This window comes from Gobius niger (genome assembly GCF_951799975.1).
Source record: "Gobius niger genome assembly, chromosome: 17".
In the NCBI taxonomy this organism is placed as follows: Eukaryota; Metazoa; Chordata; class Actinopteri; order Gobiiformes; family Gobiidae; genus Gobius; species Gobius niger.
Window position 1 is genome coordinate 10,078,784 of NC_136868.1, and position 22,980 is coordinate 10,101,763.

Sequence of the window (22,980 nt, forward strand, 5' to 3'; positions counted from 1 at the left end):
CTTTATAGAGCTTTTAACCATGTTACAATGTTGCTCTCTGATCACAAAAATACCTGGAGGCGTGTTTCAATCCACTCGCACATCTTTGAGTAATGTTTAATCTTCACCGGTGACATCTTTGGTCTTTCTGCGTGACTGAGCGCACGCGTAAAGACCAGACAGGTACGCATCAACTCGTCTAAGCTCAGGTAAGAACATATCTCAGTATTGAAAAACGGTGGCCTGTTCCTTTAAGTTTAATTCTCTCATTGCAGGGTAAAAACACAGGCCATAGCTTCACTAAAGTCACATAAGTGCTTTTTTCTCTCTCTTTATTGAAACAGCAAGACAAGGGAATGGGAGGGGCTTACGGGGAGATTGTGTGGAAAAATCAGGAAGTGAAAATACTGAATAATTAGTTTCATTTGCCATCTTAGATCAATGTTCCACTTTCTGACCAAAAAAGTGTTAATACCAAACACCTTTTTTTTAATTTTTTATTATTATTTCAGGAGTGGTTATCTATTCATGGAAGTAGCAGCTGTAGCTTCCAATGCTATCTTAATACTCTGTAAAGCTGTACTTTTAATGCCAGAAATCGAAGCTTTTATCATTTAAGAAGTGTAACCGTCCTTCTAACAGAGGAATTTAGATTTTTTGGATGTTTTTGGATCATATTTTTGGTATTTTTGATGAACTTACAGTGTAAAAATAAGTCAAGCAATGTCACTATTTCCAAAGGGTTTTAGATTTAAAGCCTGGTGGAATTTAACGACATTTAAGGTCTTACTTTAGGCACAATACATTCACAATCAATGTGCTGCTGGTTTTGAAACTATTTTTTGCTTTAACTTGTGTGTTTGTTGAAAGTACCACACAAAATGAGAATAAAGATGGGCCTTTTCTGTGCTTCCAGATTCAGTACTTGCTGCTTAAAACGCCTGAGAAAATATTTGGCCGCTCTCTCCTCTCCCTCTCGAGTAAATCCTCTCCTTCTCCATGTGTGCAGCGTTGACCGGCAGTGACTTTTTTCCCCTCGCACAAGTCTCCACTGTGTAAATCACTAATGTGTAACTCCACTGGGCAAAAGCAGCAGCCACTTTAAGAGCATTCGTCATAACACAGTCTTTATAATGGGCCCATTCACACAGACAGGGAGTTGTTTAGTGTCACTCTAATAACAGGCCGTGCACCAGACGAAAAGAGCCGCTGGACTTAGAAGCTAAAGACTGTTTGTTGTGAATGATGCAACTTTAGCCTCTTTGGTGCCAAGTTGTTTTTGAAAATCATTGTAACCCAAACTTTTGTATTCCTACATCTACTGAATATGTATTTAAGTTCAAAATGGTCAAAACATTACATCATTTAGTGTTGACATCTTGATTTGTCATGAGGTAAAGTCTGAGCGTTGCCGATGCAGAAATGAGATGCATAAGATAGAAACATGGATAGATTGTATCTGGTTCTGCTCGTGTCCAGAGTCGAGGCTAAACATGGTGAGTTTTCCGCTCCTAAAATCTGGACCAATCTTCCTGAAGATGTGAGACATGGCTTTACTTTGACAATGTTCAAATCCAGGTTGAAAACGACCCAGCTGAGCAAATGACAATTTAAAGTATTTTTTCTGCACACCACGCTTTTCAATGTATTTAATTTTCTGATGTATATTATGATTTACTCATTTTTAGGGATGTGCCGATACGCTTTTTTGAGCTCCTGATCCGATCCGATATAGACTTCGGGAAAGTCTACAGTTACCATGGAGATCGGCCATCTTTGCAGCTGTTAGCATACATTTCCATTGACTAACACTGGCTAAAAACAGTTTATAAAGTGGAGAAAATAGCCGTGAAACATCTCCGTTAGCTGCTGAGTTACTGCTGGTAAATACATCTAACTCCCTGTGGTGTCCAAGTGTTTTAATGTGAACAATAACTCCAGTATTTTAACTTCTAAAATCTTCATTAGTTTACAATTGCTGCTAATCCCATAATGCTTAGCGATATGACGTCACATTCCCGAACTCTATTCTGACACTTCATGCTGGCCGATACTGATCCGATACAGTGTTTTGTATCATTATATTTTGATATAATATATATCATTATATATTACAGCCTATGGATATCACAGTAGTTTCACCATTTTTTTCTTTTTTATAAACATGCAAGAGGTTTTGGCTTTAGCTTTGAATTTTAAATAAGGTTTTTTAAGAAGCTGGTGTTAGCGGCTGCTTAGCGATAGTAGCCTAGCTTAGCGATAGCATGAAGGCCGTGAATCTGCAGTCCTGGACCTGCAGCGGCTCCAGTCTGCAGGTTTACCGCTGTGCTGTGACAAACCTCGAGGCACTGGGGTGCAGTAAACCTGCAGGTGGAGCTGCTGCAGATCCAGGAGCAGATTCACAGCCGTCTTTGGTATCGGACGCGATCCAGTCATCAGATCTGATCCGATCTTCTCAAAATGTCCGGATCGGCTGCTGATACCGATACCGAACATCGGATCGGCATATCCATGCAGATTTTATTTTTTGCTTTTTAAATGTAATTGTATATACTTTAGCACTTCCTTCTCTGTAAACCACTTTAAAGTTGTGCTCTGCAAATAAACTCACCTTGCTTAAATAGATGGACATGCAGCCACATGACGCTGTTATCTAAAGCATTAAGAATTACATTCACAATCTCAACTCACAGTTTTACCTTTATACACGTTGATCTTATTTGTTTCTGTTTAACTAAATAACTTTTTGAGGTTAGTTTTTGCTGTGTGAAGGCCGTCCTGCTCTGACTTCCTTTTTCGAAGGAAAAATAAACAGCTGTGAGCACACTTCTGAAAGGACACTTGTTAGAAGGAGGTGGTTATGTCAAAAAACTCCATCTGTTTGAAAAGATTCTGGACAAACTCTGACTAGTTTATGACAACTACCCAAAGAACTTGTGTAACATTGGTTTACTCTTGCAAAAGCACTTGAGAACAATGCCACATGAAGCTATCACACCCCTGTGGCTGGTATTGTGTCTTAGGCTTAGTCTCACATTGGTTTGGACGAGGGCTGCAGTTATATTGAAAGAAATTAGCAAACTGCAAAGACTTTAATTATTGCGGTAGCGAGATGTCCTCTGCAGAGAAAGGTTTCTGTGTCTTAAATTGTACAAAAGCTGAAAACAGTTTATAGTTTAGACCCCGATGAAACATGTTTTCAAATGAGTTTCGCAGTATTTTCACAAATGTAAAAGCTTTTTCTTTTTGGTTTAATAACATAACGTGCAAGTCTGAAACCTGTCTGAAAAAGTACGATGGCATAACCTTGCTGCAAACAAGGTAATGCTAGAAAGAAGACGACGGATCCTATTGTAAATTGGTTCCAAAGGAGGCGACGCACAAAAGAAATCTGCAAAGACGATGATAATTTGCTTCAGAGATGTGCCACAGTTAACAAGTCTCCTTCCGAGTAGGTGGATCATTTAGTCCGGAGCAGTTTTTTATGAGCTGTCTCTAATGAACACACAGGGGCAGCCCACTAAAAGCATTAACCACACAGTACGGCAACAGCTGCGTAATGCAATAAGTCAGGAGGAGTTGCTCTCTGGCAGTAACCACAGGATGAGTGCACAGTAAATTTGTCAATGTTTGTAAACAACTACATGCATTTATGGTGAGGGCAAGCGTGTGGTTTTATTTAGAAGACTAGCATAGCAGAGTCTAAGGGCCACATGCAACAAGTCTATGTGCAGAGTATGGTGGACTATTGGACGTAGGGAAGCTCTGGGTACCTCACAACACGATTCACGATACATGGCTCATGATAATCTCACGATATGCCGATACTACGATATTTTGCACAAAAATAACCTACGATACATCACATTTTTTAAAGCAACATGTGGTATTTAACCTTTCTCCTATCCAGCAATAAATTATTCAGGATTTACATTGTTGTCCTGTGCTTTGTACCCGCCTTTATTTAAAGTGAATACATTACCCTGACCTACACACTAAAAATGGGCCTGTTGATCTGTCAGTGGCATCGCTTCATTTACTTTGAAATAAACAAGAAACCACGATCTTATTTTGAAAGGAATAAGTCAATCACAAATGCATCTTATTCATATTTATTAAAACTATTTTTAAAGTCTGTTTAAAAGACTGTGTTTCTTAACTCCCACCTTAACCGAGTTCATTTTCTCCTGTTCGGCTTTAGCTAAATCTATAGCTTCTTGACTGGAGAGCTATGGGCCAGTGCAACATCTCATTTGAAAGCCAAGACCTACAAAACTGATTTAAACTGACCCTTGCGTCGTTGCCGTGTTATGGCATTTTAGTATTTAGTTAGTTAAATTAGTAACCACACTGGCGTCCTGTCTTCTTGGGTCCCCTGCTGGGCCTTTGACTAAACCAGGTAGAGAGACCGGCCTTTCCTGGACCCCAGACGAGGCCCTCGCACCTTTAGACAAAGGTCCCAAATGGCCCATCTCCCCAACAGCAAAAGATCTCCTTCTGCCTCCAAACGCCACCATGATTTCATTACCATGCAAAGTGCCTTTTGGTGGCTGCATTAACATCTCCAACTGTATTACCATTTCTCTGTGTTTCTGGGCTTCCCTTTGTTGTGTATGACCCCTGTCCATGCTGCTCTGTCTGTGGCACTCACCTATAAAGGTAGTGCCAGGGCTGAGCAGAGTAGAGCTTACAATGATCTCCGCGGTCTGTGTAACCCTCTCCGCAAATGCATTTGTGTAATAAACTTCACATGTTGACTAGACAAACTTCTCTTTAAGCTTTATTAAGCAAGAAAATCCACAACAACGTCACTTTTTAAAACTTTTTTTCCCCATCGCTTTTTTGTTGGTCTTTTGTCCCACGTTTGCCATTTTAGTCTTTTTTCTTTGTTGTCACTTTGATGTTTTTTGTTTTCATCCTCATTTTTGTCTAATATTTTTCCTGAAGCTTTTAGATTCGGGTAAAAACAAACTGGAGAAAATGTGGTCATTCAGGAAAGGGTTAAGAGGTTAAGGGGCGACAGAGCGGTCTCATGATCGGAAGGTTGGGGGGTTCGAATCCCACCTCCTGAAAGTGCACACTGTCGTCGTGTCCTTGGGCAAGATACTTCACCCCCAGTGTCTGCGTACATTGGTGTATGAATGAGAGTATGAATGGGTGAGTGGATCCTTGCTGTAAAGCGCTTTGAGTGCCTAATGTAGGTGGAAAAGCGCTACATAAGTTGAGACCATTTACCATTTAAAATTGTAGCGCTGCCCTCTACTGTTCCGACTGAATTCTTGACCTCATTAATATGCATGACATCAGTATTGATATTGGAATAAGAAGCATCAGTATCTTATTGCCCAGCAAAATATTGCGATAAATTGCGAAATCGCACCCCAATTTTGTAATTTTTCAGAAGATTATTCTGTTATTTAGTGTGCACAATTCAAATAAAGTTGTTTGTACAGTGCTTTTCACAGATAAAAGCCCAAAGTGCTTTAGAGAAAAACAAATCCAAAACATTTTAAATGACTCTGGAAGCGCTCACGTTTGGAGACGACTGGAATACGAACTGCAACTCTAAAACAAGAATCACATGCATTTCACAACAATAGACTGGTGAAGTAATATCCCGTCTTTGTGATATGCCACCATTTAACTTGCAATTCCGATTTGACTGTGTTTCGTGCAGCTCTGTCTAAATACCTCACTGTCTCGCTTTGTCACACAATCTGCTCTTGTCACGAAAGCCCAAAGCGCCTTGCCAGAGCGTGTTTTATCGAAAGCCAGGCGTTGGTGCCGGTCTTGGCTAAGCACCTCTGGAGATGTGCCTGTTGACCATGTACAGCGCATTAGAAAAAGCTGCCACTGTGACCCCGCGTGTGCCTGGAATACTAACAAGCCGCTGCAACCTTTGCCATTTACAGACCTGGAGAAGGAGCGGGTCTTAAAACAAACACGTTAAAAACAAGGGGCAGCAGTGAAGGCGCCCATTGAGAGGAGCAGCTTTAAAAATACAACGCCTGACGCAACTTTACATCAGTGGAAAACCTGAACATGTTTAAAGGGTGTGTTTGAAATGAGAAAAGACACTCCAAGAAGGCACTCGATCCGAAATGTGTTCATAAACATCATAACATTTTGGCGCTATAGCACAAAAGCCTTTGAAAAGTGACAAAGCAGCTGTGTCCTCAAGTTTGGTGGCAAAAATAGCATTTCCCCCATTTTTGTTTTTACAAGGGAGAGAACTATAAACGTAAAGCCTTTTTTTCTCTACAGCTTCTCCCTTTCGTTCCAGGCTCGCCACATTAAACCAGCAGCCCCTTTTAGTTAATGCCCTTTCTGCTACGACTGGAGTGGGCAATGTGAGTGAAACGTCTTTCCCAACGACATAATGACAATATGCACCACAGTTTTATGGTTTAAGGAGGAAAAAGGGCTTCTGGGGATGTTTTTATTACACTGACAAACTTGTGATCTGCCACATTTCTTTATAACTTGTAAATAAGTTCAGCTGTCCTCTTCCATGTGCTTTATTTTGATAAACCAATGCAAAACCAATGCATTGTTGGTGTTTAGTAGAGCAATGTTATGTTATTTGTTTACTAACTGTGACCAGTTTAAGCTTAGAGCCATGACGCCTAAAAAAACAAAGGTCCCGTCATTTATGTGTCTACTGTACATATTAAGTGAAGTGAGAAAGGAATGCAGAGCACGCACTGAAGGGTCAGGGTCTCGTGAAGATGAACAGATAGGATTTGTAGTCAGCTGACCCACTCGCATCACGAGACTCTGCGTCGACCCCAGCGGGAGGAATCATGGGAACTACAATTACTGTGCCATCGAGCTCTGGACAGAAGGGCTATGACTCTTCACATATTTGAGTTTCATTTTTTGATGTTTTAACATTGCTTGTCTGACTTTAACCAAACACCACTACTAAACAAATGAACTACTAAGTGCCTATTCAAAGTTGGACAAGCTATCAATGCAAGAAGTTGCAAAAAAAAAACTTCTATGACAAAACATGTCATTGTCTTAACACAATTTTTTCCCCATCCAATCAGATATCTGGACGCTAAGTAGTCCCAGAGTACAGAGAGCCAGTCCGATATACAGAGTAGGGCTGAACAATATGGACAAAATTTCTCGATATTCATGCTAGATATCTCGATATCGATACCATATAACTATGGGTTGGGTGATAACCGAGCATTTTTCAGAAAAAAAAAACATAACAATAAAGAGTGCAGTTTTAGTGATGAAAATCTATATTGTTTATATCTTGCTTTTTTCGATATTAATATCTTTCAGCCCTAATACAGTGTGTCAGTACCAGTCCGATATACAGAGTACCAGTCCGATAAAAACTGAGTGAATAATACTGTATGTGTAAAATATTTAATATTATGAATAATAAACAAAGTCTGTGCTATGAGTTACGCAGCCTGGAACTACAAAAACAAAAAAGGTAAAACAAATGTATACCCTGTTAGAGGTTTAAGTGTTTGCAGAGCCCAAAAAACACTACAGAACAAGCCTAGTCTTTAAGTATGAATAATTTGTAATTTGTTGCCACCTCAAGCTAATAAACGATTAAATAAATGTATGCATCACTTTGTGGCGTGGTTCAAGCTAAATTCACTGCCAAAGATGGTCAACAAAACCTTTCATACAAGACATAATTTTCAGCTACCGTCTCGAATCTCAGGGCTAGCAAGATCATGTTCATCAAGATCGTAAAGAGATTGGATATTTAAATAGTTGCAAAAGAAACTGCACTGTCTGAATAACTGCAGCCACTTCTCAGAGGGGCTTAGGTTGGTACCTGTATCGGGGGGTCTGATGATGTCCATAATGACAGAGTCCGCTCCTTTGGTGTACACAGTGATCTGGTCGGTCAGTGGGTGCCTGACCACCACAGACATGCGCTTCCGTGTCGAGTCAAAGCCCAGTGTGTGCAGCAGCTCGAAGCTCAGTTTCCCCAGATGGGGCAGTTCCACCGTCACCTGGTCGGGCAGACGTCCCACCAACGAGCACTTGTAGGCCCGGGCAGCGTACACCAGCGCCGCCTCGTCCGGGGACTCAGCCTCATACCTAGGAGGATAGTTTCCATATGACATTGTTGGATTTCAGAACACAAACAAGCTTCATGGTAACTTTTGCCTGCTCCTGGTTGCACTACCTGAAGCACTGTTTACTCAAGTTCAATTAAAGTCTGGGCTTGGTTTTGGCCTTTTCTCATCGGAAAGAACTGAGGAGGTAATAAAATATAAGCTGATGTGTTGATTTGTATAAGCACCTTCGAAATAACTTTAATTAAATTCACAACCTCTTGAAAACAAGACATAATGAAAAGTCTATTCCGTTTTGTATATTTGAGTTGCTAAGCGTCTAAAAAGCTTAGCGGTTGCATGGCTGTTATGTTTACAGTGTGTTCAAGGTGACAATTACAGTATGATTCACCTCAACTCTCCTTCCTCTAATCGCCAAGACTTAGCCGGGTCGAAGCATTGCGGGACGGGGGTGAAGGCGTGCTGTAGGTCCGGAGCGGTCTTCTCTTCGTCCAGTTTGGTGAGGGTGCTGTCCGCCGAGGGGGAGGAGATGAGGCTGGAGCCGCCGCGGTTGTTGGAGCGGTTGAGGCTGGACGAGCTGCTGTTGTTGGAGCCGGAGGTGAGGCGACTCGGCGTGAAGCGCTTGATAAAGTCTTCAATGGTTTTCACTGGAGATTTCAGCTCGAATCTCATCCTCACCTGAAACACACACGGGCGCCAAAGGTAAAGACGGTATGATAATAAAAAAGATTTATTTGAAACATAAGGATAAGACACATCCTTATTGTGTTAATATTAAAGCAGTACTAATTAACTCTTGCCCCTAGAGGCCATAAGCGCAACTGCAGGTGTCGTAGCAAGTTGCGATTTTTTTAACTTATTCATTTTCTTGGAGAGTAAATACTACGACAGAAAAGGCGATGGGAGAGAGGGATATTGTACATCCAATAATACAATGGAAATAATTTTCCTCACTGAAACTTGGTTGCAAATACTGTTTAAAGTGACGCTAGCCCGCAGTTAGCTTTGCCCGTTAGCCTGTTAGCTTCTTCTTCGTGATTCTATTAGTGTGTGTTGGTTGCTCTGGTCCTGTGGCAGTCAAGTTGCAAACATGGTTTCCTGGCCACACTTGTACTACCCCCGTTACTTAGTACTGCTTTAAAGAGGTGAGTAAAGCCAAGCAGGGATCTGATCACAATTGTATATTTATTGTCATATTTCCCTGCCCTCGAGCCCATGATAAGCCTTACATGCATTTGACATGTGTTTGTTGTGATCTAAGCTGTAAGGCTGTGCAGGCTTTCAACATAAGACCCCACTCTTCTGCAGAGGAATGGACATTTTGTTTTCATTGGGATCAATATCGCAGTTAAACTGTTGTTCTCTAAAATATACCGTTTTCCCCCATAAACAATGATCTCATCCATTTAAGCCTGGAAGGTGGTGGTTTAACTGAAAGAGAAAGTCTTTTTTGCAAGTCATGTCATGTCATCAGAATTTCAAAATGGTTGTTTTCATTGAAAATTCAGCAAACTCTTCTCATGAATTCACACTAAACCCATCCCGAATCAACACCGGTCAAGTGAATGATTTTTCAACCTGAAAATGCTGTAATTATGTATCAAGACATTTTTCTAGTTCTCCTCAATTTCAATCTTTGCATCCCTTTTCATTCTCTTTCTATGTTGTTTTTTGGCAGTGCATTTAAAAACACTTATTATTTTAAGACACACCAGGTTTTTACAGGTATTTGAAAAGAGCAGAAACAATTTACTTGATACTAGTCTCACGATGTTTGTCCAACTATTACTATATATACTATATAGTATTGGAGTAAGCGTCAACAATAGTTGTATAACTTTGTGCTGATTTGTCTCCAAACATTTGTTCTGAAAGTTATTGTTTCTCTTCTTTTGAACCCTTCAGGAGCAGTTCCCATCTTTTGAAACAAAGAAAATTTACACCCCGTTACTTTGGCTGCGGCTCCTGCACAAACATAATTTCCAAAAACAGTAAAATGGTCCAAAATTCTCCCACTGGTCCCATGCGCACGTCGCTTCCAGTATTTTGTACCTAGTGTTTGAAGTTCTCCCTCCCTGGCCGCTGTGTATCCGTGTTTTGTTTTGGGACGCCCTGGGTGTGGACTGTCCTGTTCCCGCCGCTCACACACACAAATCTGTCATTAACAACATTATTTATGAACTAAATGTAAAAAGTAACTCGTGATAAGACGAAGGGAAGCTGAAATGTGCAGAGGACGATGGTTTGTGATATTTATTAGGCTTCTGTCCCGTGTTTGTTTAGAGTTACAGTTGCACATATTTTTAAAGGTGCCTTTGTGGCCACTGTAAAAGCTGAATGATTTATGCAGCGGCTTGTGCACAGTCAGGATGAGGCAAAGTGACTCACTGGGTTTGCACCGTAGCACCTCGTGTTCAGATATTTTGGAAGCAGGCCACGTTTTAAGATTTTATTTGAGCAAACTACTAATATTCTTTAAAAATGTGGAAAAAAAGTACAATACCTACAGATGGAACGGGAGCGATCACATGCAACGGGTTAATACAGGCAAGAGAAATTTCTGTCCATATTTCATTTAAGATTTGCAAACATTCCATCAAACAGAGCAATGAGGGAAAATTTATTTTTTGAGCAGCACATTTTAAAAGAACAAGTCACCGTTTTTCCATACTGAGATATGTTCTTACCTGAGCTTAGACGAGTTGATGTACCTGCCTGGTCTTTGTGCGTGCGCTCAGTCATGCAAATAGACCAAAGGTTTTCTTCCATGGGCACAAAGACTAGACTGTTACGCATCTACTCGTCTAAGCTCTGGTAAGAACATATCTCAGTATGAAAAAACGGTGACTTGTTCTTTTAAAATGTGCTGCTCAAAAATAAAGGGATAAAGTGTTCCCTTGTTACATTGTGTTGTGTTCCCTTTTTTTTTTGAGCAGTGTATAAAGGGTTTATTAGGGTAATATCTAAGTGCACATGAGTCATGACAAAATCAAAATTGTGATCAGATCTGGACTTTAAGGAAAGATCGTCTGCCCCAGTTAATGCTCCTGGACATGTTTACTCTATGCAGGAAGAAAACCATTCCAGCCTTGTTCAGCGTTACCTTCTGCCGCGGCTGGTTCGGGGACGACACCACCACGGTGTTGCAGATGGTGAGGGCGACGAAGAAGTCGATGATGTCACAGAGGTCAGAGGGCAGCGTGGACAGGGACTGACTGTGGAAGCGCATGAAGTCCATCTGACTGCTGCACTCGTTCACTTTGTCCAGGAGCTGGGGGTCCGGAGTGATGTCCTTCTCCTGTGGGTCAGACCGAGGAGAATATTTGTTATGTGTGCTTTATTTGTTTATCATTCTGAATAGATCAGGTTTTACGTCTTTAGTCCTTTCATTTTTTTCCATCATATTTTATTATACAGTGGAATAATAACAAGGCAATGGAATCTTGTGCGTGTCCACACTTAGTTTTTCCATTGTATAACAATGCCGCATTCTTTTTCTGAATAAAGTTAACTGAGTTAGTTTCCTGTTTTCCTGTATTTTCACACAAAGCCTTTTCTTGCATCTGTCTTTATTCAGACTTTTAAAAGTCATTTGAGGTTTGTGAAAGTGACTTCCGTATTTTCCGGACTATAAGTCGCACCTTTTTTCATAGTTTGGTTGGAGGTGCAACTCATACACAGGTGCAACTTATATATAAAAATACATTATTTATTAGTTATTTTCACACTGACAGCCGCTAGAGGGCGCTCTAGGCTTGTGTACCAGTATCTGCTACTCATGTACCACTGAATATTTAAAAAACGGCAATCGAGCAGCAGAAAGAAAGTTTGGACTGAGCGAGAAACTTGGAGGGACTGGCGAAAAGCGGAGGTTACTCTTACTGCAATGAAGAAAACAAAATAAGCTAATCGTGGGCTAAAAGCTAGATGACCACAGCAAGAGGAACGAGTTTGCAAATGAGAGCTTGAACAAACTAATGCCAGGAGAGGTTTGTAAACGGTGCAGTGACTGTGCTCAGGTAGTTGCCAAGGCTGGTGCAACTTATACTTCGGAGCGACTTCCGGAAAATACGGTGTATTGCCTTTAAATGTTTGCATTGGAAAGTGCCGTCTCATTAAGTCCTAAAAGGTGGCGGCTGGTCTGACCATGGGGCTGCTGAAGGCGGTGTGTTTGGACAGGATGCTGGCTCGTTTGGCCTCGGCCCGGCTGCCCGTCCTGCGGTGGGACTTGGTGCTTTGGGACCTCAGGACGACGCGGGCGCTGGTGTGGCTCGTCACACTGTCGCGCCTGGGCAGCGTCCCGCCATGAGACACACACTCCTCCTCCTCAGAGTCCACCTCCTGGTACATGGCCAGTCTCCGCGCTGCAGACAAAGCATGGAAGTGTCACAGGGTTTAGCCGAGCCAGGCCTGGATTTAACAGAGCAAACAGTAGGGCCCTGTGGTTATAATTACAGCAGTGATGACCGCGTTTCAGCTGCAACTTAAGCAACCACAAGTAAAATGTAGGGCTTGGACAAAATATTAGTTTGTGATATTTATATACATTTTTCTTGTGATACTAGTATTGTATCTAAAACCAGGCCGCAGCAAGTTAAATGTAATTATTTTTAATGCCATTTAACTCTAACAACTACTATGTCTTTAATGCCACAAACACAAAAATCTGCGCGTATTTCTTTTCTCAACAATAGCAAACACACTGTAAAATGTATTAATAAGGGGAAAATTTGTAAATTCAAAAACAAAAAGTAAATAACAGAAAACCTTTGAGTAAATAATTGTATCAGTAATAGAATTTCAGCCAAAATTGCCGCTGAATGTGTACTGGACCATCATTTCTGCATTTCTGATGTGCTTATGCAGCAAAAATAGTAAAGCAATGTTGCTATTTTCCAATACATTTAGATTTAGTGCCAGTTTGAATCCAATGTAATGTTTTTTAATAACATTTAAGGTCGAGGAAACTCTCCATCCATCCATTCATTTTCTTCCGCTTTATCCGGGGGCGGGTCACGGATGCATCAGTCTGAGCAGATCTAGACATTTCTCAAATTATGGGCAAAGGTCTAACTCCGAAGTAGTTACAATGCTTTAAAATACAACTAAGGCAGTGTTTTTGGCAGAATATTGCTAAAACTCTGACAAAATATTAAAGAAACAATTGCATCCTTTCATTCAGGAACAGAGCCTTTAATACACGATGCTCTTCTCTCACCGTTGGCGTCATGCGAGTACTCCACTCCGGCCACTGTGCAGCGCCGGAACACCATCTTGTTCTCGGTGAGCGTCCCGGTCTTGTCCGAGAAGATGTACTGCATTTGACCCAGGTCCTCTGTGATGTTCAGGGCCCGACACTGGAGATGGGAGTCCGTCTCCTCGTCGTACAGCTCCAGATCGTTGTGGATGAAATAAACCTGGCAAATCTTTACGATCTCAATGGACACGAAGAGGGAGATGGGAATCAGCACCTGCAGAGGACACAGAGGAGGATAACGGCTGCTCATTTATCAAACAGACACGCGGCTACAGCGCTGGGGGGACTAGTTCAGGCTGCCAACGGATCACTACATCAAGACGCAGTGAAGCGGTCTGGTGTTTCTGAACAACGAAAAGTTACTACTTTATATTTGCCTTTAACATGCACAAATGAAGGCGATAACAGTGCAAAAGATATACTTTGGAACTCAAAATTACTGCAGGACTTTGTGACACTGTTAAAAGCAAAAACATATCTTTAATAGCAATTTGCAGTGTAGAAGGAACACATACAAAGCTTTCTGTATTTTTGTAAGAATGAAAATGAATAACTACGCAAAATAGATGAGAAAGTTTTTGTTGAAGAATGTATTTAACCTCTTAACCCTCACCTGAACTCCTATACGGAGCTTAAAAATGTTAAAAGTAAGTATTTTCCTCCCCCTACTTGTGCCTGATGTGTAGAATGAGCTCAGACCTGTTCACCACAACTGCCTCAAAAAATCCTGCACTGTCACTTAAAAAGGTGTTCAGGTCCGAAGCGCCGTCATGCACGAGCTTAATATAGAAGGTGCAGTTACATGTAAGACCTGAGGTGGCAGTAGTGAGTGTAAAATGTCCAACTTGCATCTCTAGTCTCCATCTCCAGTTCGGCTTTACCCAAGTCTAAAAGTTTCTTGACTGGAATTTACAGCCATATTGGCCAGTGTGACGCCTCATTTTTCTGTCATGCTTTTGTAGATTTTTTTGTCGCGTTTTGGTCACTTTTTTCATTGTATTTTTGTTGCTCTTTCCTGGTTTTCTTGTTGATTTCTTGTTGTATTTTTATCACTCCTTAGTTGTGTTTTTGTCGTTTTTTTGCTGCGTTATTATTGCTTTTCCAGCACGTTTTTTGTCGCTCTTTTGCCGCGTTTTTGTCACATTTTGGAAGCGTTTTTGTTGTGTGTTCTCATCTTTTTCGTTGCTTTTTTTAAATCCTTTTTTAGTCACTTTTTCATCTCATTTTTGTCACTTCTTTGTGGCTTTTTTGCTACATTTTCATCAAGTTTTTCCATCACTCTTTAGCCATGCATTTTTGCTGCTTTTTTATGTTACTACTGCTTTTCCGGCAAATTTTTGTCGCTCCTTTGCCACCTTTTTGCTTTTATTAGATTTTTATTATGCCAATCTGGAGACAATGTGCTCGGTTCCGGTGGGGGTTAAGAGGTTAAACAAGTGGTATCAAAGAGCTTCTGGATCCGCCTTTACCAATTCACAGAAAGACCAAATCAAACCATTACGCAGACTGTCAAAAACCACCCAAACTGCACATCAACAGTCAGTTTTGCTTTTCTTTACGTGAGGTGAAGTGCAATTGCTTTAAATCAACACGGCTGTCATCATCATCTTTATCTTATTTGGCGGGGCACAGTGTGCGCGACAAAGGGCAGCCAAAATCTATATTTAGTTCCTAAACCTTAACTCTCTGTGGAGCAGTGAATGAACTCTAAAGCCCAGATTCGTGTAGATTTACATAATTAAAGGAATCCGACACTCCCAAACACAAACTATGCCAAATAAAAACAAAAGTGTCCATTTAAATAAACCACATTTTAAAAGCCTTGTCTGTGCAGTAATTATAACTTTCCAAGAAAATCATGAAACACTCGCATTATGCTCCAGTTATATAGTATTTGTATAAAGAGCTAGGAAATTCCATGAAACATTAATGACTTCTGGAGAAATGACTCATAGCTTTTGAGAGTCCGGTTCAGCCTGTACTGAAGCTGATGCTCAATGCTACTGTTTGTATGAGGCCAAAGCGACCCGCGTTATTGAGGGGAACCACCTTCTGACACGGGACACGGTGACATCTGACACTTATGAGCCCAAAGCAGCAATCGATAAGTGTGAGGTGACCCCGCTCTCCAAGTCAGCTTGATGGTCAATCCGACCACATGAAATGTACCGACGACCAGAGGACTGAAAAAGCTCGACTCTCAACCCTCTGTGCAAGCAGGACCATTCAGTTATAAAGTTAATCTCTTAACCCCCACCGCAACCAATCCACAAAACTCATCTCAACAGATCATTTTCCTCGCGTTGTTGCCACATTATCATTGCTTTTTGTCACTCTTATGATGCATTTTCATACTTGTTTTAGTCTAATTTCTGCTGCTATTTTAACACTTCTTTTTCCAAGAAGATTTTAGATTGACATACAAGAGAAAATGTGCTTGGATCAGGTGGGGGGGGGGGTTAAGAGGTTAACACTATGTACAGAGAGCAATACCTTACAATTTACACAATTCAATGTCCTTGTCGGGGGTGGAGAGGTGCAGGAGCAGCGGAGGGAGGAGGGGCATTGAAGGGAGAGAGATCAGAGTGTCATGTATTGTAGGTCATTTTCATTCTATACCAAATCCTACATGTGCAGAGTGTCAAAAACTAACCAAAAATAACATTTCACAACTCGATGCACTCCTTTGGCTTCTGATACCATGCTGTGACGTCATCTGCATACCTTATTGAGTCATGTACACAGGAGGAAATTGTTAACGAAGTGTCAGAGGGCGAGGCTAACGACTATCAACTGTGTAATCTAAGAATTTGACCTTGGTTTGTGTAACTCATTTTAAGAATCTGCCCTGAAATTAAGACAAAAGATCTCATTGCACAAATAATATACTGTACAGGTGAAACTCGGAAAATTAGAATATCGTTAAAAATAGCATTCATTTCTTAAACTGTGAAACTAATATATGACTCATTAAATGCAAAGTGAGATATGTATAGCCTTTTTTATAATTTTGATTATTATGGCTCAAAATATCTGAAAAAATCTCTGAAAAAATAATATTTTAAAAATGGACTGTAAGCCATAAGCAAAGTTATAACAAATAAAGGCCTCTTAACCTCTTAACTCCCACCTGAGCCGAGCACATTTTCACCAGTTTGGCTTTACCCAAATCTAAAAGAAAGAAAAAGAGCGACAAAGATGTGCTGGAAAATCAACAATAACACGATAAAAAGGTGACAAAAACACCCGACTAAAGAGTGATGAAAAACGTGGGGGAAAAAAGCCACAAAAAAGAAAATTTAAAAAGCTGAAGAAAAAAAAGTGACAAAAACATGACAACAAGCAACGACAAAAAAGCGATTCAAAAAGGCGAGAACGTGACAAAAACACTTTCAAAATGTGATAAAAATGCGGCAAAAGAGCGACAAAAACACATGACTAAAGAGAGATGAAAAAGCAATAAAAAAGTGACAAAAATGCGATGGAAAAAGTGACCAAAACGTGACAAAAAAGTTGGGATCAGTTTTGCAGGCCTTCGCTTTCAAATGATGCGTTACGGCTGTTCTCTCCTGTCCAGAAGCTTTGAGATTTGGGTAAAGCCGCACTGAAGAAAATGCAGTCGGTTAAGGTGAGGATTAAGTGGTTAAGTTGAATTACAATTGTATCGTCGTATCAGAAGACGTAAGACGTACCCGCTGTAAACTTTGGAGCTAAACTATTTAGAACACAGGTAAGAAGATACAAGAAAATGAAATTGCGAGATAGGATTAGTGCCTTGGCAGTTGTCTGAGCATTTTTACACCTTTCTCTGGCCAATACAAACCAACCTTTTTCTCAGTGCTTTACTGTCTTGACATTTTAAAGCCCAAAGCAGTGATCAATATCTGTCAGGTGGCACAATTCACTTCTCATACAAGTTTTTTTCTCCCCTTGAAGCATTGAGATAGTATGTCCAGCGCAATATCAATGCATTGCAGCCAGAAAGATACAAATCTAGAGGTCAAACTCACCCTGGGGCCGGCGATTATCTAAAACAGGGCCGAGAGTGGACACAGCACGATAAAACATCCACCACTGTTTTATTTCCCCATTAATTTCAGTCAGCGCTGCTTTTGTTTTTTGGACCTTTTCTTTACGTTTTTGTACCTGAAAGACGATGATCATGGTGAGGAAGAGATAGATGGCGGACATTATGGGAGATAAGTCGGTCCCCTCCGGACTCAGGACGTCAAACACCGGCCTCTTATCGCCGTACTGAAACATCCACAGCCCGTGACCTGAAAGCAGCACAAGGTCAGAACATTCACACATACACACAGGAGCTCACAGCAGTCAGCAAGAAATTGCTTTTTTGGTGAAACACAAGCGTCAAGACGAAGACAGCATTTGGATCACTACAATAAAATCATTTATTTTATTTATTTTATTTTATGTTTTTTGGCAGGGACAGTGCAAGTTAATGAACAAGCCACACCGGATTGTAGCCTTAAGCTAATTTTCATCCGTCGTCCCCCATGCGCACTCTCAAACACACTCTCATACATCCTGGCCTATTGTACATGTTTTTAGTGGTAGGGGAAACCGGAGTACCCGGAGGAAACCGGAGTACCCGGAGGAAACCTACGCAGACACGGGGAGAACATGCAAACTCCACACAGAAAGGCCCCGTCCGTGTCATTTGACAACATTCACTGTAAAAGTCTATTACACTTTTTGATAACAAGCCAAGGTTTCTACGGCATCGCTCTTCGCTAATACATGGAGAGATCAATGAGAAGGTGAAGCAGAGCCTCAAAATCTGGAGATGTAGTCATCTGTCACCTGACGTATCGATTTAGCAAAACATTAAAAAGGTGCTGTACCTGATTTCTTATGTTTGTAACTGAGTGAAAACTAGTGGTGCAACAGATCATCTTTAATCCGTGATCCGTTCGGATCAATATCTTCGGGCGGCACACACACTTGAACTTGTGTCATTTAAATGAGAACATTTTGGCTTCCCTGTCAAATTGGTGAACAGAAATGGTGAACAGTGCGAGAGTCCGGACATCAGCTGATTTGATCAGTGTGTGGAGCTGGGGAGAGCAGACCGGGCTTTATTCATTTAAATGTTCAGTTTGGTTTCGGTCCCACAGCCTCATTTAGCAACAACCTGTGAATACACAGGTACCTATAGGCCTATTACTTGTTACTGAAATAACATTTACTACACAGTTTAGGTTTATAATCTATTTAATTGTCTGTGATACATTTTGTACTATTAATAGTACAGTTTTTTTATTAATGGTCATTGGTCCATGTTTAAAGGAAGGAGATAATATGCCTTTTGCTGATCTGAAAAATTATCCGAACCGGTTTTTTGATCCGTTGCACCCCCAGTGAAAACCCTTGCAGTTTACTGTATTGTGGGAAAAAACAGGCACCGTGTGAAGAGGGCACCGTATTATTATTGATCGTAAACCCAGAAGTAGCGCTGATGCTAAAAACATTTAGTTTTGTTCAGGCTAAAATAGTTGAAACCTTTCTGTGCCTCTCTGCTCTCTGAAATGTGAAACGCGCTTAGGAAATCATCCCTGCGAATCTGGCTGTTAGGAATGTGTTTGGACCAGAACTCAGACTTAACTCTTTTGGTTTGAAAATGGGAACAATCTGTTACAGAGCCTCAAATAAACCAAAGGGGCTCATACATTCACCAGTGTAAAAAAAAAGACTAAACTAAACAAGACTCAAGACATCACCACGTCATAGTCCCGTGTCACAGTGGCTCTTACCGACAGCAGTGAACAGGCACATGACGAGCAGGATGATGACGCACCAGAAGACGTCTACATTCATCTGTCGCTCCAGTTTGCTGCGTTTGTACCGCGGCCCGTTGTTGTTCAGCATGGCTTTGGTCTCGTGACCTGCCCAGACGCCGCGAGGAGAAGGAGGTTAGAGGTTAAACACAAGGGCTGCAGAGGTTAAATAGACTGAGGCTCTGCAGATATTTGCTGTATTTGGAGACACCTGCGTAAATGACGATCCCCACGGCCTCCTCCGTGTTACGGATGGTGCAGCCCCTCAGCAGCAGGTTGTCTTTGTAAAGTGCATCTCGTCTCCCATTTCGGTGGATTCTGTCAAGGACAAAAAAGGGTTAACTTAAAGGGACTATAAGGAGTTTAAAAATGTTAAAATTAAGTATTTTCCTCCCCCTGCATGTTCAAGCCATTTCCTAATGTGTAGAATGAGCTCAGACCTGTTCACCACAACTGCCTCTAAAATCCTGTACGGTCACTCAAAAATGTGTCACTTCGGCCCGAATTGCCGTCATGCACGAGCTTAATATAGAAGGTGCAGTTACCCATATGGCCTGAGGTGGCAGTAGTGAGTATAAAATGGCGAACTTGCTTCCAGCCCCTTTAAGGTATGTTTGTTTTTTTTGCTATATGTGAAGTTTAGGGAACGGACGTGGAGGTGAAAATGTACATCATTGGTGGTACCCAACTAGACAAGGGAAGAACATGTAAAGAAAAGCCCCACATCGTCTGGGAATCAAACCTGAAACTTACTTGCTGTGTGTTGGAAAAAGCAACCACACAGCTTCCTTGATTCTCCAAGTAAAAACAAAACAAAAAACAAAACAATGTTGTTCAGGAATAAAACCAGAAAGCCAAGATTTTTTTCCCACTGTTTGCTTTTAGAAAAATAAACAAACATTCATGCCGTGGGGTTTCATTCAGGGCCTTCAGTAGCGACCTGGGTTCACTCAAAGGCCTTCGTACGCCAAAGGATGTATCAACAACGCAAACTAAAGCAGCGGTGCCTCCGCCCCAAACTAAACCTACAGAAACACACGACACATGACGGAGACGAGCACATTATGATGTGTGACGAGACATGATCAACCCAAACGCAAAGTAATAAAAGGTCAAGGTTAACTTTATTTCTATAGCACATTTACAACAACCACGGCTGCCAAAAGTGCTTCACGTAAAAAATATAGGAATACAAAAATACAGAACAAGGCATAAAATATTATAACATCAAGAACAATGAAACAAAAAATACAACGGAGAAACAGCTCAACTTATTCCAAACTTACAGCTTGGTGCTATGGTGGGATGCCTTTTTAGCGCTCGTAGTCCCGTACCTGTTCCTTACCCCAGTCCCAGCGCAGCTGATGCAGGGAAACCCTTCACTCTTCGCCTGTCCAAGGCCAAACTCTTCTCCTGCCCAGGAAGCCAGTCCCGCTGTCTCCCGCTGCTTTTCTATCAAAGCTCTTCATGACGAAGTATCCGTGATCAATTCACAAGAGGATATTTTTTTATCCGGTTTAGCTGAGCCTGCAACTGATTGGCTGGAACATCTTGCTCATGCCCGGTTACATTAGCGATTTTCCCAAGAGAGGTGCATGAAGGGGAAGCTTCTGAGACACAGCAGGGCCTGGGGGACGCACTGCCATTGTTTGTCTGATTTTGATTGGCTGATAATTCTGTACGTCATGCTGAGTGTCAATCATGTGTGCGGTCTGACAACACAGGGGCAGCTCAATCTCAATCTTACACCTCAACAATACCAAAATAAGCAACCCTTCATTTGTCCAGGGCTATCAGAGAAGGCTTTGACGGCCCACCACTGCAAACATGAGGGCATCTTGAGATGTGAAAGTCAACTGCAGTGTGTTTTACTGTATAATTCTAATCCAATTGTGCTTAGAGAACATCTACTGTATGTCCATCAAAATCCATATTAAGTTGTAAAAGTAAAAATAAAATAGGATCAAGACATCAAGAACTGGCCCACCCGAACAATCTGACTAAAAAGAGCCAGTTTGAAATTGCAGGCTTTGAAAATTCAACACACTGTTGGCAACAAAACGTCAGACTCGACCGTTTTAAACGCTGCAGCAGAGAGTTTGGTGCAGGACATCATTAGGCCCGGCAAATGACAGAAATAAGTCCTCATATCTTTCTAAAACGCTGAGACAATCACAAAAACCAACATTCCCTCAGAGGCAAAGGCCCAAAAGACGATATCAGTCCATTCCACTGGGCATCTCTATTGATCACGGTCTCTACAGCTTCATGGAGGGCCCTGATGTCAGCACAAATGGCCCCGTTTCAGAAGCACTGACCACTGCTGCAAACTGCTTCTTTTATTCCGTCTGATTGTGAGCCTAAGCCCCAACAAATGAATTATGCAGTTTATTATTTGTGGATTTCCTTCAAAAATGGTTAACTGCCTTTACTTCGGGTTGGCCATAAAATGAATCACCTTTTTCTCATTTAAATCCACACTTTTACCTAAAATGAACCAGCGATCATACAAAACCTCACTATATGTTGCTGGAGGTCCCCACCAGAAAAACAGGTTTTAATAATTGCCTGTCTGAACAGGTTTGAGCCCACACAAGATTTCCCAAACATGTAAACACGCAAACACATCTAATAGCTCACTAACCGTGGGACAAATTGATAATATTCAGAGAGCAGAGGCGCTCTGTGTCTGACCGGGGGCAGGGAGATTAGCGCCGCTGTCGTCGGTCGTAATGTAATAAAACACGAGCCGCTCGGGTGCAGCCCGGCAACAGAGACACCCACAGCATCTGGTCCAGAGCGGAGCGGAGCTGTCAGCATCATGTGACGAGCATCGGGACGTCCCACACACTGACTCGCACACACCCCGGGGGCATTTATTTAACTGCTGTATGTTACACAAACAAATACACCACCATCTAAAAGGGAAGGTATCATGCATATCTACTTGTGTTCGGTCATCAAATACATATCTGGAGCTGTGTTTCGACCCACTAGCGCATCTTTGAGTCATTTTTTATTCTTCACTGTTCATCGCACCGAGTAGACAGCTCCCAAAAGGCTCCTCCTGAGGTTCTATTTAGGGCTGGGTACCGTTACACTTTTACGATACCAGTACTTTAACGATACTTGGTTTTTGATACCATTATCTGAACGATACCTATACTAAAATATTTGTCATCTAGAACCAGAAAACAGAACAATAATGTTTGGAAGATCTGCAAATTCACAATATCGGGTTCATCTCAAATGTAGAAGATGATTTGGGAAAAATGGGGAATAATTTGGAGGGGAAAAAATGGGGGGAATTTGGAAGAAATTGTGGCAAAAATAAGGAAACAAAAAGTGAGAGTAAATTGGGGAAAAATAGTTGAAAATAGAAATAAAAAAATAAAAAACATGCAGAAATTGTGTTAAAAAAATTGGGTAAAATTGGGTAAACATTAGGCAGAAAAAAAGGGAAATAACAATTGGGCAAAAATGGTTAAACATTTTTTGGACCAACAGCATCAAAACTTTGTTCTAAGGTTAGAAGATATTTTTTTCAGTACCTTCTTTTGATACTTTTATTTTTTTCGATACCAATAGTACCTAAACTTTTTTTTTTATACCATACAGGAATCGTTTAACGGTACCCAGCCCTAGTCCTATGTATCCAGGAAATACCCTCCTCACCTCTCGACCTCTTGCAGTCCTTGCATCACACTTTAGCTACAGCCACACAAGGACTTTCTTTCTTCTTCTATTCTTTGCCTCTCTTTTCACTGAAACAGCTGTGTAGCAAAGGGGAGCGTGAAGAGGGGGTGGGAGGGGCTTATTTGCTTGATTGTTTCAGATCGATATTGCATGTTCTAACCAAGTGTAAGATCGAAGCAATTATGACCCATAG

The 22,980-nt window shown here is 41.3% G+C and overlaps 1 protein-coding gene across 1 annotated transcript in view; it reads right to left on the reverse strand.

The window, feature by feature from the left end:
- atp10a (ATPase phospholipid transporting 10A) overlaps positions 1–22,980 on the reverse strand; it is a 72,997-nt gene that overhangs the window by 34,907 nt on the left and 15,110 nt on the right. Inside the window, exons 4-11 of the mRNA XM_079574851.1 lie at positions 19,303–19,409; positions 19,068–19,199; positions 17,443–17,573; positions 13,258–13,510; positions 12,186–12,403; positions 11,143–11,337; positions 8,431–8,717; positions 7,793–8,061 (exon numbers count right to left, since the gene is read on the reverse strand). Coding sequence (XP_079430977.1) covers positions 7,793–8,061; positions 8,431–8,717; positions 11,143–11,337; positions 12,186–12,403; positions 13,258–13,510; positions 17,443–17,573; positions 19,068–19,199; positions 19,303–19,409 — 1,592 coding nt within the window. The remainder of the gene's footprint in view (positions 1–7,792; positions 8,062–8,430; positions 8,718–11,142; positions 11,338–12,185; positions 12,404–13,257; positions 13,511–17,442; positions 17,574–19,067; positions 19,200–19,302; positions 19,410–22,980) is intronic.